The 14,448-nt window shown below is 41.4% G+C and overlaps 1 protein-coding gene across 1 annotated transcript; it reads right to left on the reverse strand.

Annotated features, from left to right (window-relative positions):
• Window positions 1-1,171: 1,171 nt before the first annotated feature.
• Window positions 1,172-9,741, reverse strand: cacng1b (calcium channel, voltage-dependent, gamma subunit 1b). Its single transcript, XM_068750294.1, has 4 exons — window positions 9,501-9,741; window positions 3,398-3,472; window positions 1,755-1,892; window positions 1,172-1,404 (listed from the first exon to the last, which is right to left on the reverse strand). The coding sequence occupies exons 1-4, from the start codon at window positions 9,739-9,741 to the stop codon at window positions 1,172-1,174; spliced, it is 687 nt and encodes a 228-aa protein (XP_068606395.1).
• Between the last annotated feature and the right edge of the window lie 4,707 nt (window positions 9,742-14,448).

Genomic DNA, 14,448 nt, shown 5'->3' on the forward strand with positions numbered 1-14,448 from the left:
TGCTAATAAAACCAGCTGGAGGGGAGCTGTTTCTCTGAGAATCGAGGACGAGGCTAGCAGCAGCCACTCTCCCTTGCTGGGAGAGTCGATGGCACGGCTAGAGAGCAGCTCCATTCTCCCTTGCTGAAAGAAAGAATACTAGTCTCGTTTCTTACCGCAAGTAAATTAAGTTATTGGGTTGAATCTTTGGGGCTTGGTTCTGATTTTCTCTCTTTTACAGTGTCACAAACCTGACACATATTTAAGCTTCGAGGTAACATTTCACGACCATAATATTTAAGCGGAAAAGTCATTTCGTTCAGACTCATCCTAAATATATTAGCTTCATACATGCAATATGTGGCCACAAAGTAAAGGAAGCTAATACAGCAATGCAAATAAAAATAGGACAAACATCAACAGCATGTTTTCTAAATAACAAATATCGTTTATAATGTAATTCACGAGAGGATCTAAGTTTCAAAACACACAGTTAGGAGGCACAAATGAATATTATCCATTTGAACTTTCAGAGCAATGATTACCAGATTTTCGCTGAAATGATGAATTATCAATGGTTTTAGCAAGTTTAAGTAACTTTATCGCTTCAGACCTACATTATTTGTTTTAAAGGGGCACTATAAAGCAGGTTGTCAATGCGCACTGGTCACGTTCATCTAACTGATAAAGACACGGAGGCTAGCGCTGCACGTCTCCGTTGGTGCGTTGTTGTGGAAAGCTTATAATGGAACTAGATAGGACTTTGCTTACGGTATTCAAAGCACTAAAAATGAATAAAACGCATGTTTAAAAGTAAAAATAACTCAGAAATCCTGAGTTAGTTACTCTAAAATTTATAATTTACCATCTGCATCACACAAACAAAAGGATGCCATGCAGCATCAAACATTAGCTGGCTTTGACAGCTTGGCTGAACTACCATCTACTATCATTACATTAGAAGGAAGGACAACACTTCCGATAAATCTGAAACTCAGTAACTCACACCAAACAAGTCCAGATGGATGAAAAGCACATCTTGTTACAGGGAAACTGGCCCTTTGATATTTTACATGATGGATACTGCATATGGGAAATACTACTTTGGACACAAGCAGTATTGCTCATTAAAGGAAGAAAAGATGCAAAAGCGCTTGCAATCCTTCCTTCCTTCCTAATGTTTCACCGCTATCTAATCTAAGGTGTCGGGTTCAGCATCCATGCAGGTCTCCCAGGGGTTACGTGGCATGTGAGGCATGGAGATGAGGAGCAGGACGACTCCGCTGAGGATGAGCAGGGTGAAGGAGGCGCAGGCACAGGTAAAAGACCAGGAGTAGTAGTATTCAATCCAGATGGTCTCATCACTGTCAATCATACGCTTGACGGACTGCCGCATGACCTCAACAGAAATGACAACGCAAAGGCCTGCAAGGCGAAACAGAGAGAACGGGTTTCTAGTAAAAGCATTAGGCATGTTTTACATTTGCACTGATTATTAGTTTTTTTTACTTGGATTTTCCGTTTGTGGTCTGTCTGTAACAGATTGATGGGAGTCGATGCTACTTCAACATAATCATATCACATTTCTGCCTGAGATTGACATCAACTCTCAGCAATTGCCACCTCTAAAAAAAAACAATCATTAGTGTGAAATCTGCTTCAGCATCTCCGTGAGAACAGCTTGTTTTTTTAACGGTGTTTCAAGCAATGCAGAGACAGAAGGCACTGAATAAAACCTGATCTACTTGTCATCAACGTCTTCAGCCATATCTGACCTGCAAAAGCAAAGAACATCCCAGCAGGCCGAAGAAGGTAATCCCGCTCCTTTCCGAAAGAGAAGAGAACGCAGAGCGTGCCTAGGATCATGAAGAACAGACTGAAGATGGCGATGGCTGCTGCTGAGATATTGTACTCTGAGGAGAAAACAGAAAGGGGGAAATAACAAAGGCTATAAACTACTAGAGAGTAAAGGAAAAAAGACAGTAAAGTGTAAATGAGAGAAGCCAAGAAGAAAGATGGTGAGGAGTTACACTACAATGGGGGGAAGGGACGTGGCAAAGCGTCACAATTAAAAATTGAGAGAGTGAGTAGGAGCATAATCGTTTACATGATAACAGTTTCAGACGAGTTACGACACAGATAATTTGCCTTTAAATTGGTCTCGCTCTAAAGACAACAGTCGTTTATCCAAACTGGTAATAGCGCCATTTGCCTGACAGACACGATGCGGGAGGCCTCCTTCACCGTGATGCAAGCGTCGCTCCGCCTCTTCCTGTCTGTTTGTGAGATACAAATAATCTCATCTTTCCTTCTTTTTAAGGCTCCAACTGGGACAGAAATGATCCATGGAATATTACATTTCACGAGAGCATCCCGGCTGTTAAATAACACCAGGTGTAAAATAACTCATGGCTCATTCCCTGTTTGAGGTGTGAAAATGGGTGTGTTGAATAGTCCTCATGGCTGCACTGTGTGTCATGATTCATCAACAGAGAAACTAGCTGTGCGGATTTCATCATTTATTCATGGTTTTTTTTCTTGTTCTATGTATTTTTTCTTCAGTTAACCCCCCCCCCCCCGGCTGTGGTGTAATTTCACTGATCCCTAATTAATAGCACTGTTTCTGTAAAAATGACGTGTAAATTTTGTGGCTTCTGCATTTATTTTTGCTATTTATTCTCACATTTAATCCATTTATCTTCAGTTAAACCTCTGCAAAATGTGATCACCATGTAAAGTTGCCCCTGCTGTTTCTGTCTATGCATCACGCTGTGCTCGTTTATTTTAGCTGCATAAGATTGTTGGCCTTGCACCATGTATGAAACATAACTGTGAACTGTAATTGCCTGCCTCGTTGGTGTTTCTTCCTATCCTGTGTGTTCCTACATGTCTCCATGTGAGTTCCTCTATCTGATGAGATGCTCAAATAGTCCACCAGCCACGAGGAACCGTTTCTACTGAATACATTTACTTTGAAAACACCAATCTTGAAAAAGCGGGGAAGATAAAACATGAAAACCAGACGATGTTACATCCTCCTTTTTTTTTTTATATATCTCATAAAGGAGGATGGTGTCACATGTAACTGCATTTGTACTTGAGGTTCCCTCATTATGCTAAAAAGGAAAATAAGCCAGGCAGTATTAACATTTTCCTTTTAAGATGCTTTTGCAAATTAGTTCTGCAAGAGACAAACAGTTAGAAAAGTGATGCCGTGTTGTAGGGGGTCACATGTGTGACATAAAAGCAGAGTTTAGAAAGTGTAATTGTCTGAGGATGCATTCTGTTAAGAAACTGCGCGACACACCTTGTTTCTTACATTATTAGACACGATTTGTTTGGTTACAATCAAAGACAGAAAATCAGGATTGAAAAATAAGGACTGTTTCTTGTAGTCTGGATGACAGGAGATGCCCACCTTTCTGGGTCTTGACTTCAAAAACTTCAGCTTCTTCCCCCGAAGTAAAGTGTTTGAAATAGGAACAGTTTTTTGCTGCAGAGAAGGACAGGAAGGGTGAGAAAAAGAGGGTGAGACAACGAGGGTGATGACAGCGAGAGATTAAACGGTGTGACAATAGATTAAACCTACCATCAGACCCAGAGGTGAGTTCTAGCTTTGTGTGTCACCTTGGTCTGTGTCTTGGTCTACACACAGATCTTGATGACATTTTCAGGAAATGTTGGGAATGTTACCAGGAACAGATGATTACATTTTGGTGATGATCCAGAAGAGTTTCTGGATTACCTTGAAATGTTTTGTTGTCATTGAAGTAAAAGCAGCTTCAGAATTTGTTCCTCAATATCTCGGTTGTTTATTATTTGATGTTTATGGAATTTGACACAATCATGTAGGGTGGGGGCCTCCATTTGACCCCCGAATTTTATCCAGATTGAATCCGGATTGCGGATGGTACTGCGCTTTAAAAAGAAAATAGGGGTACACATTGTGTTTGTAGAATTTAAGTAAACCCCATTTATGGCTCGATCTGTATCTAACCCAAACCCTTATAAATCTAATCAGAATGACAGGTTTCTTATGAGCCCAATATTCTTACAAGAAATATATTGAACAATTTCAAAGCCATACAACCCCCAAATTAGTTGTGAATTCCCACCACGGTGTATATTTAGTGTTTTGATCACACATTCTCATTAGTTTTAACATTGGTAATGCATTCCCCAATCACAGCGGCATTCTCTGACTTGATATCGCCCCAAAGTAACGTGTCTCGTATCCAAAGCCACCGTTTACTCCTCAGAAGTCAGTTCACTTTCTCCTCTGCACAGGACTGATACGCTTCTGGGCTTCTCCCATCCTTTGACCACAATCTTCTTAGAGCGCTGTGCAGAGAAATGAACAATGGGTGCAGTTATTGCCCACACATCCGTCTTTCTGTTTGCCGATTCTGAAGGGAGCTGGGCTGAGAGGGAGGGGGGGGGGGGGGGGGGGGGGGTTGATGGAAAGGCCAAGCCAGTGTCCCCTCTTTCCTCAACTCCCTATCCTTTCTTCCTGAGATTAAACCCATAAAGCAAACATGTGCTCTCTGTGTCCACACAGAGATGGTCCATGTTTATGTGCACTGTGTGTGTGTGTTTCTGGAAATAGTGGAGCTGTTTGTTATCCAGGATGAGAAAGAATCACTAAAGAGGTAACCTAGCAACAGGCAGCCGCATGTATTGCTTAGTTCTATCAATTTAACCATGTAAAGGTATATGAAGATGACTGTGTGTGTGTGTGTGTGTGTGTGTGTGTGTGTGCGCAGCCTGGCTCTGTAAACATATTATTTTCATTAGTGCTCTCTCATTAGGTGACTTTACCTCTGGGCCTTGGCTAATCAAAGATGATGCGTGTTTGGGTGTAGCAGTCAGGTTTACTCCAGTCAGCGTGAAGACTATAATGAGCTCACCACAGATAAACAAGACAGGAAGATCAACAAGATCTACAATATCTAGTTAACTATAAATGCACAGGAATAGGAAAATAATGAATGAAATAAGAACATTTAAATAAAGAGCAGGCAATGCTCTGGTGGAATTTCTATTAAACTAAAACAAGCTCTCCTGTCTGCAACATGAAAGCTGGCAATGCCATTTTCAGTCATAGTTGTCATTTGTAAAATTAACACTAAGAGGTTGTGTTTGCTCTGCTAACATAACAACTAACCAGCTTCAACTGCAACATGAAGACAGAGAAAACATCCCATATGATGAAGGTGAAACATTCTACTCAGCCTCAGTCATGAACTAATCTGGCTTGTCTCATTGCTTTAGACAGTAAATGTTAGAACCTGAACATTTGGGTGCACATAATTGACCTTGCAGCCTGGCTGATGAAAGATTTCGTTTCGGGGGTGGACAGTAATTAGCACGAGGTATCGCCTGTCATCTTGACTTTTCTTTGCTATGCAGCTACTCTTCTTCACACCTCCACCACAACCTATTCTTTCAGTGTTCTTTTATTTATGTTCTCTTGTTATTTTCCAATTCCGCGCTTATAATTTATGCACGTCTATTAATCCATGAAAATTTAGGAAATTCATTCATTAAAACTTTACTGACTTTCATTTGATTCATTAGGACACATCCATATTCCGATTCACACTTCATCTTGACACTAGCTTCTACATCTTTTGCAGGATTGTTGCAGACGTTGATTCTTTACCTCTGCCAGTGACAGTTGGAAGTTAACATTATCTTGAAAAGCTGTTGTAATATAAATTCAGGTGATATTTTTGTTCTGTGAAAGGTGAGATGCAAAAACCCCGTTGAAAAATAGATCCGCCATTATGGAAACTCATATTTCTCTTAACTTTTAAATTCTAGCTGATAAACACGTGACTGTGAAGGCTAGGAGAAGGCATCGAGGAGCAAGGAATTCAACATCCCCAGTACCAGAACACAACAACTGAAGATCTGCTGGTACATTCTCTTGCATTATTTTACAGAACATAGTTTTGGCATAACCTGAAAATTTGTTTCTGCTTGTTCAGATTTCAGACATGTATGCATTATTGGAGTACTCTCTATTTCACTTGACGACATGGGAGCTGTTCTTTTCCTGTCGTTGCAGAACGATTGACTAAATTCTGGGTCAATGTGAAAATGATGGCTGCTGGTTGTGGTGGAATTTGAATGGCTATTCCTGTGGGAGCCCTAGTAACTGGGACACAACATCACAGGAGGGTCCCTAAGTCCTGAGCATCTGTGTGTGCGCGAGCGTTCTGACCTTTAGCACCAGACTTCATTCAAACAGCTCAGTGCTATTGCTATGCATTTAATTCTTTTTTGGTGTTTGGCGAGCTGCTAATGACATTTTAATCTGATTTGTTCATTCAGCAAAGCAGCTCAGACGTTTTGGTTCTGAAGGAGTCTGACAGACCAGAGAGGAAGATGTAGAAATAGAACTGGTGCTTCAAGGGGACATCGCTGCTCTTAATGGGTTGAATTGAGGGTACTAGTGAGGCTTTTGTGGTTTTGAAAGCAGACCGGTATGGGGGGGGATTTTATTTTGAAGATGCTCTGCGGCTAATATATTTCCTCTTGCAGGACTAGAAAACGTAATGCTCGACCACTTACACTTCCATTATAATAAATCCCTCTACCGGGTTTAATCGCACACGTGTGTAGAAACACACATGTGCACACGAAAGCACAATTCATGATCTTTATTTCCCAGCTGAGCAACATGGTATGATCCACAAATGCTTTTATGGCACTCAAGCTGTCATGCATCATTTGTGGGAAGCTAATTTACAAAGTAATTTGGGTTCAGTGCTATGTTACTGGTATTATACCCCCCCCCCCCTTCAAAAATACAGCGTTCTTGTGCCTTTATAGAAAAAGCAGCTGTATATCTGCCTCTTGACAAGCGACTCCCCCTCTGTTTAGGAAAATGTAAATGTGTGCCATTGAGTTCAATCACCACAGTTTGCTTCGTCCATCAAGGTTGGAATCTATTAATTCACTGTCAATGTAATATTTTTTTTCCCAAAAGCCCATTAAACACTACAACACATTTGGATTTGAGAGGCAGATAAAGCAACGGCGGTGTGGAGGTGTGAGGCACTAAGAAACTTGATTATACATTCAGTAGTCACATCCATTTCTACATCCAACTAAATATGTATTTGAGATGTTTTGTTACCAGGCAACCTTATACAGTATCCCACGAAAGTATAGATTTTGAATGTATATTTGCCCCATTGCATATTGATAACAAATGATCAAGATATTTGTCCAGACCTGTTGAAGCACCAGAGGATAAAATCCACAGTCAGAATGAGACATTTGAGGTGCTAATGTTGGCTTTAAGATTATTAATTGCAGAAAATATTTATTTTTTTAAACCCTTTGGTCCAATCCCAAATCCCCCCCCTTTCGTTGCAGTCCTGTGTAGGTCAGTGTGTCCTGTTTGTTTAGGGGCTCTAAACATCTTGCCCTTTAGATGGCCCTCCATGTGACCAGCAAACTTTAAATCAAATGTTTGGCCGCACTCAGATAGTTGAGATAAAACAAAAAAGTGGATTTCATGCAGTGTCATCTAAAATGGCAACACACCGGGGACACCACCACACCCACAGATCCACTTCTGATGGAACAGGGTCAAAAAAAAAAAAGGGGGGGGGGGGCTCATACCAACAAACTCTTGACCAAGTGTGCAGCCACTCTCCAAATCACTAGGCCTTTCCAGGGAATGAAAGAAGAATGGATTTTCTCTTGTAAGCCAAGTGTGGAAGTGCCACTGTGTTCATGGGTCAGTCAACAGTCAAGACAAAACGGCTGATATTTCTTGTCACACACTCCGACTTGGGGGGGGGCAACAGGTCAAGAGTGGGTGAAGCCCTCAATACACAGCTGAACGCCGCACGTTTAGCTGCTAGAGATAAGACAGTAATCCAGATAATTCTGTCAGGTTGTCGCTGCCGCTGCATGCTGTCTTTGCCTGATCGTTCATAATTTCAGAAATGGTCTTAATTTGATCACATTTTTATGACATGCGGCCGCCACGCTACCTCTCTCTGGTTCCCATGACACGTAAAGTATGAAATCAGAACAGTATCACGTCCTCGCCCTCGTTGACTGCTACCGCTTCTCCAACTGACAATGTAAATGTTCTGCCATTTGTCTGTCAACAGAGGCGTCCTTGCTCCTCTCCACCCACACTGGCTGCTCCTGTGGGGGGGGGGGGGGGGGGGGGGGTGGGGTGGGGGTTCTCCACAACCTCCTTCATCTTTCCTAACTCATGAGCCTGAGCAGAATGCCATGCCTCATTAAGGCCCGTACCGATCCAAAGGTTCTGGAGCTGAAGGCTGAAGTCAATGATTGAGTCAGAGTGAAATGACTCTGTTAGGATGCGAGGCATGTGCATCCAGAGGCCGATGAGATACGATTCAACTCGGGGGGGGGGGGGCGAGTATTTTGGAAAAGCAGAGTCACTAAATACTTCTGACATGCCTTTTGGGGAGTCAAAACATTTACGAGAAAGAACTCTGAATGACACAGATTCTGCACCAAGCAACATCTCCCATTTTTATTTTCTTTTAGTGTTTTTCCCCACCTAAACTTTAAATTAATTGGGGGGGGGGGGGGCTTACACATCAGGAAACTGATTGGATGCGCTCTCGGGATAGAGGGTGTTGCCGGATCCCCTTGAGGCAAATTTTAGTTTTTGATATTAGAAAATTTGAAACTGATTTGGCTTTTGAAACTCTGGTCTTGGAATCTGTCACACAAACGTTGCAATGTCTTGTCGTGATCTGCCAAATCAGCTAACGAAATTAGTTGCAGGAAATTGAGACATACCGAAGCTTTGCTGTGCAGTAAAATGGATCCAAATGTAAGACCAGGTTAGATGGAACAGATGGATGTTTTTGTTGTGCTCACTGGGAAGCATCGCAGTGATACTTGACTTTAGCTGTTTGATAATTGCCAGTCTGTTCAGAGACTTCCTCTGTGGATGATAATGACTGTCGACTGAGAAGCTGGGTACTGAACTGTCACACATTCAATCCAAACACGCATCCATGTGATTGTGTGTGTGTGTGTATATATATATATATATATATATAGTGTATTTGTAAATATGCAGAAACATATGCACATCCTAACAATCTAGTGTCTGCCTTTGTGTGTGGGAGGACCAGAAAAAATAGAGTGGGAAAGAGAGAGTGAGAGACAAAGGAAAAGGCTGAAGAGAATTGGTGTGACATACACCCTTAGACTCCAACATCCTCCCTCCGCTTCTATATGAAAGATTTTCTTTTGTGTCAAAGCAGCAATATTTTTGGGATTTTATATACGTGGTAATTAAAATTGTTATGTGACGTGACTTAAGAGTGTGTACCGGTAGGTGAGAGGTCGTCTTTGTCTGCGTTGGCCTGTATATTTACAGAACTGTAAACTGCAGCATTATTTTTTGGAATTAAAAAAAAAGAGGATATACTCACCACTATTATTTCAGACTAAGGCACACAAATAATAATTAAAAAAAAAACCACCAGTCAGATCACGAATCTCCATACCTCCGGGTAAGCCGATGGGGCCACAGCCTTTGCCATGAGGATCCTCCTTCACAATGAATATGGTCTTCTTGCAGAGCCGCCAGAGGCCAAAGTGAGCCGCTTCACAGGTGGCATTAAGCTTCTCCACCCGGGGGCTGAGGACGGCCCAGTGGTCGGTCACTACCGCTGCCAGCATGGATGACATACCCACCAAGATCACCACCGATGTGATCTTCACCTTGGTCGCCTGCTCCTCGAACATGTTGCAGCGCAATGTGCATGGAAAGTTATGGATGTGTGCGAAAGGCTGCGTAGGACAGTCAAGGTCGCCGTCGGCTGGTTTTCCCTCAGCGCCCTGACGTCGACCGTTAAGTCCAAAGGTTCCCACACTCTGTCCACGGCGTCCCCAGACCTCTGATGTCTTCTCCTCGCCGCTTCTCCTAACCACCGAGCTTTCTTCCTCCTTCTCTGCCTTGTGCCTGGCGGTGTAGAAAGAGGCCAGATGACAGCGCCCTAGTTTCTAACTCTCTCCTCTTTTTCTGGCGCTCCCCAGTTGCCGTTGGTGCGCCGAGGCCATTCAGCTATGAGCTGAGGTTGCACTGAAACGAGACTGTACGCCCATTGCTGTCGTTAGCAGACCGCTTCTATTGTCAACAAAAGTCGAGTCAAGATCAGATCTGATGAAAACTTCAGACAAGTTCTGACAGCCCTGATCAAGATTTCATTCCGCCATCAAATGCTGATGTTATCAATCGACTGCTTCTCTGAGACGCTCCGTCACATCTCTTTCATGTCTCGACGCAGTCCGGTCCATTTTCAGCTCAGTTGTCTCAAGGCTTCATGAGCTCCTTCATTAGTTGTCATCTGAAGGAGCTGATCTATTTATTCAGCCGATCAGGGTCCCACCTGGTGCCAGGAGCTGATCCACATTCAAACATACAGAAAAGCTGCTTTTGACGAGGATGCCTACATTTTGATGTTCAGTTTATTGATTGCGAATATGCTCGCCGGCACAGCAGGAAAGACTTCATGCATCACTGATGAGTCGCTCTTCTGGTTATTCCTGATTATGCAGTGACATTAACTTCATTTTGGAGCATTTGAGGCAAATTTAACATACGGTTTAACTTCATGCTATGTTTCTATCTTTTTACAAACCAAATTATTCTTGATGGATCTGATTTAATCAATCGAATAAATAAGATTGTCCGATTCAGCACAAAGATGATTTGTGATGGCTTTGCTGAATAAAAAGTCCAAGGATAGAAAAAAAAAAAAGGTCCAAAAGGCAAAAGGCAAACTCTGGCCCATTTTCAGCAATGGCAGCACTCGGATAGGGGCAAGTCTTTAACTCACTAAATGTTGAGATGCTCCAGACAACAGCAATACACAAAATCGTTTTCATGAAACAAAGTCTGGATCATCTGTTTATTTTTATTTTTTTCCAGTTTCACAAGATCTCTGCTCATGTCTGTGAGTATAAAAGAGGGAGTTGGACAGAAATTCCACAGTAAATCTGCTGTCTGACACTTTTGGAAAGCAAATGCAACGTGAGAGAAAGTGCTGTCTGTAAACACTAGCAGTTGCTAACTGAACCAGGAAAGTGAACATTAGAGACAATTCATCTCACTCAGTAGCCTCCAAAAAATAAAAACCTAAAGTGAGGCTGCAGAGGAGACAGGAAACGATTGTGTTCATTATCACGCTTCCACCTGGATGAATTTGCAGCAAAACTATCCTTTCTCCCAGGGGAAATCCAGAGAGACTGTTTGTGTGTAATAATGGGTGTCTTTTTGCACAGACTGGGCGACACTCATTCCTGGTCCTGGTTTGCTCGCTGAGACACATGTGGACAGAACAGCCAGCAGGTTGGACAACTGTTGTATCACGGCATCAATGAAGGGATTACCGTGATTAAATTATAATCACTATAAATGGATGACAACATCCTGCGAGAAGATTAATATGAATAAAACAGTATATGAATATTCACCATGACGCTGATCCAAAATGCATTGGATGTTTGTGTTTAATGGAAGACGAGAGAAATGTCAAGGTTGCATAGTCAATCAGGAAAGTCAAATGAATGAGGTTAATATAATGTGTATTGCAGCAGATGGTTGAGAATTAGACTGAAAGAAAGTCTGCTCTGCTGTTGGATAGATGTGTTGTGTGTGTGTGTTGTCAGTTTTGCATGTAAGAGACTTAAATTGCAACTGAATACAGACTGTATTTAGTTATATACAGGTAAACAACTTGATCAGTCCACTGAACTCTCAGTAGAAACCGAACAATGGCGGAAACATGCAAAATCAGTTCTGTTGAAATCAGGATTGGCACGTCTAACCTCCGCAGTCATTAACTTGAATTATGGCTGCCAGCTTCCTTGTTGTATTCCAGGATGAAAAACAACCTCACACGGTGGCTAATTCAGAAGGACCCAATCATATTCACATGCTGATGATAGGAAACGTTATTCAGGCTAAATTAGACTGCCCCGTGGCCTGAAGCAATTTCTGTGAGGGTCATGCTAATATTCTTCTGTGGAACCGCCGGATTAGGTACATCGTGCACGCTCAATACCTGCTCTATCAAAAAGCTTTGGCCATCAATCTACGTGCAGCAGGAGGTTCGGTGATGCAGGACGGTAAATAGTAAGTTAATGAGTACGCTCAGAAGAAAAATGAAATTAGGTGCAAATTACAAGGGGCTCATCTAGCTGTGGTCCCAGATGATGATCAGATGATGCCTTCAAAAGATAATTTCCCCAGCTAGATAAACAGCTCTGATTGCTTCTTAGCAAAAAATAAATATCACTAGAATGATTATATATACGTATATACATGACATAGGGAAATACATATAGTTTCTATTTCCTCATATGAAGTAAACCATACCTCACTTCATCTACAACCACATCAAACATGAAAAAAGTGCGCCCATGCCCATATTGTTATGCCCTTACAAAGTGGTGAACCTTGCCTCATCTCTGCATGCCAGTTGAAGATGCCCCACACACAATCATTATAGTCTCACCTGTTAGCAGTGAACCCGAGGAATGATCCCAGAATGTTTGTTGAGGATTCATTCATTCAGCAGGCGAGAGGCGGGGCAAACCCTGGAAAAGCCGCCAGTTCATCGCAGGGCCTCACACAGACAGACAATGATTCACACACACACACACACACACACACTATTTTTTCATTGCGTTGTTTTCAGTTTAATATATTTACAGCAAGTTAGAAAATAAACACGTTCTTGTTTCTCTTTCCCTACATTAAAAAAAATTCTGAATGGAAAGTACTCAGAATAGACACAGACAGAACTATGCAACACTTTTGATATTCAAATTTACATTGTAAGGTTTGAACTTCATATGACCAAATGCAAAAACATTTACCGGTTAATAGGTCTGCTGCCAATGAAAAACAAGGTATTGTGGAGAAGCATTGATTAATGCCTTCAAAGGTAACACTTTGACCTAACAAAAGAATTTAACCTTAACTGAAGAGCTCTATTTCTGTCATAAACATTGATAAAAAAAAAAATCCAGCCACGATATTTATGTGACTCACTTTGGAAACACAAAGGGTCTCTTTGCTCTTTGATTGAATCTGCCGGGTCACAAGGTTTAAAAATGTATTTCTTTCATGAGGCGAGGCGGCATCGCTCTGAATGAGAAGCTCGCCATGGCTTTTCAACATCTTTTCAAAGAGAGCTGCCATTAGCCGGATGTTGACTGATTTATTTCTTTGCCAAACAATATAAACACTCTTAGGAAGTTAGGATGAAATGGCCATCGATGACTCGGAGATGATACCGATTCAGTCTTAAGCAGCTGAACCGACGAGGCGTCCAGGACCTAGAAAAGGTCAGCTGAACGATGCCCTGCTATCAGAGGACTTTAATAACACAGAATGAATAGACGCTCCACTGAGATGAACGTTTATGGCTGTAATAATGTGGCATAAATCCTACATTAACTCTACTTTTATTTATATTGCACCACATTATCAGATTTTCACGTGCAGAAATCTGCTAATTCGCCATTTACCAACATTCTCTAACATCTATTAGATGGATTCAAATTTAATTTGATAGAGAAATGAATGATTCCCAGATGGTTCATTCTATTAGCCCCTTTTAAACCACATGAGCACGTAGACTGCTGTCGATTGCTCTATTAACAATTACCCGAGAGCACTCGGTGCTGCTAACAAAATAAATAACTGCCAGAGCCCAACAGTATAATCCTGATTTTGTTTAACCCTAACCCTAACCCTAACCCTAACTAAAAAGGGATACTGAAATGTTTTTTTTTTTTTTTTACCTTAATAAAATGTTGATCGTAGCACTAAAAGCAGCAAATGCATAATGTTATAAATATAACAAAGGCCCTCTACTATTCAATATTCAGAAATGACAAGGTGTTAGTATAGTGAAGGTATTTTCAGCGTTTGGTCTTGAGAATGACCGAAGCGTTATGTTTTATAGATCACAACAAGAACCTTAGTTTCTCTCCTTGCCATTTTTATTATCCAATAATAGCTCATCCAATTAGTCTATTTCTTCCGGATGCCCGTATCTGAATGATTCTCGATAATCTCTTGAAAGGAAATCAGGAATATGTTTGATGAGCAACATCAGTAAGCTCCAGACAGTTCAGTACAGATGCTGCCTAGACACGGAATAAAAATCTCGTTTTGTCTCCTAAATGGATTTACTGTTCACCTTACAAAACAGAATATTGAATAGAGTTACACTTTTGAACAACAGCGGAATCAGAGTGTCTTTTCCTGAATATAAAGCGATAACTTGAATCTATTGACTCATTCCAGACTGCATCAAGGCGCTGTTAAGACATTAGTCACTAAATGCTTTTGAATCCTCTACCCATTCCTTTGCAATTTTTTTTTATTTTTTTATTGCACCTTTATATACAACTTTACAGTTTTACATTACAAACAAA

The sequence above is a fragment of the Brachionichthys hirsutus genome, chromosome 16 (genome assembly GCF_040956055.1).
Source record: "Brachionichthys hirsutus isolate HB-005 chromosome 16, CSIRO-AGI_Bhir_v1, whole genome shotgun sequence".
In the NCBI taxonomy this organism is placed as follows: domain Eukaryota; kingdom Metazoa; phylum Chordata; class Actinopteri; order Lophiiformes; family Brachionichthyidae; genus Brachionichthys; species Brachionichthys hirsutus.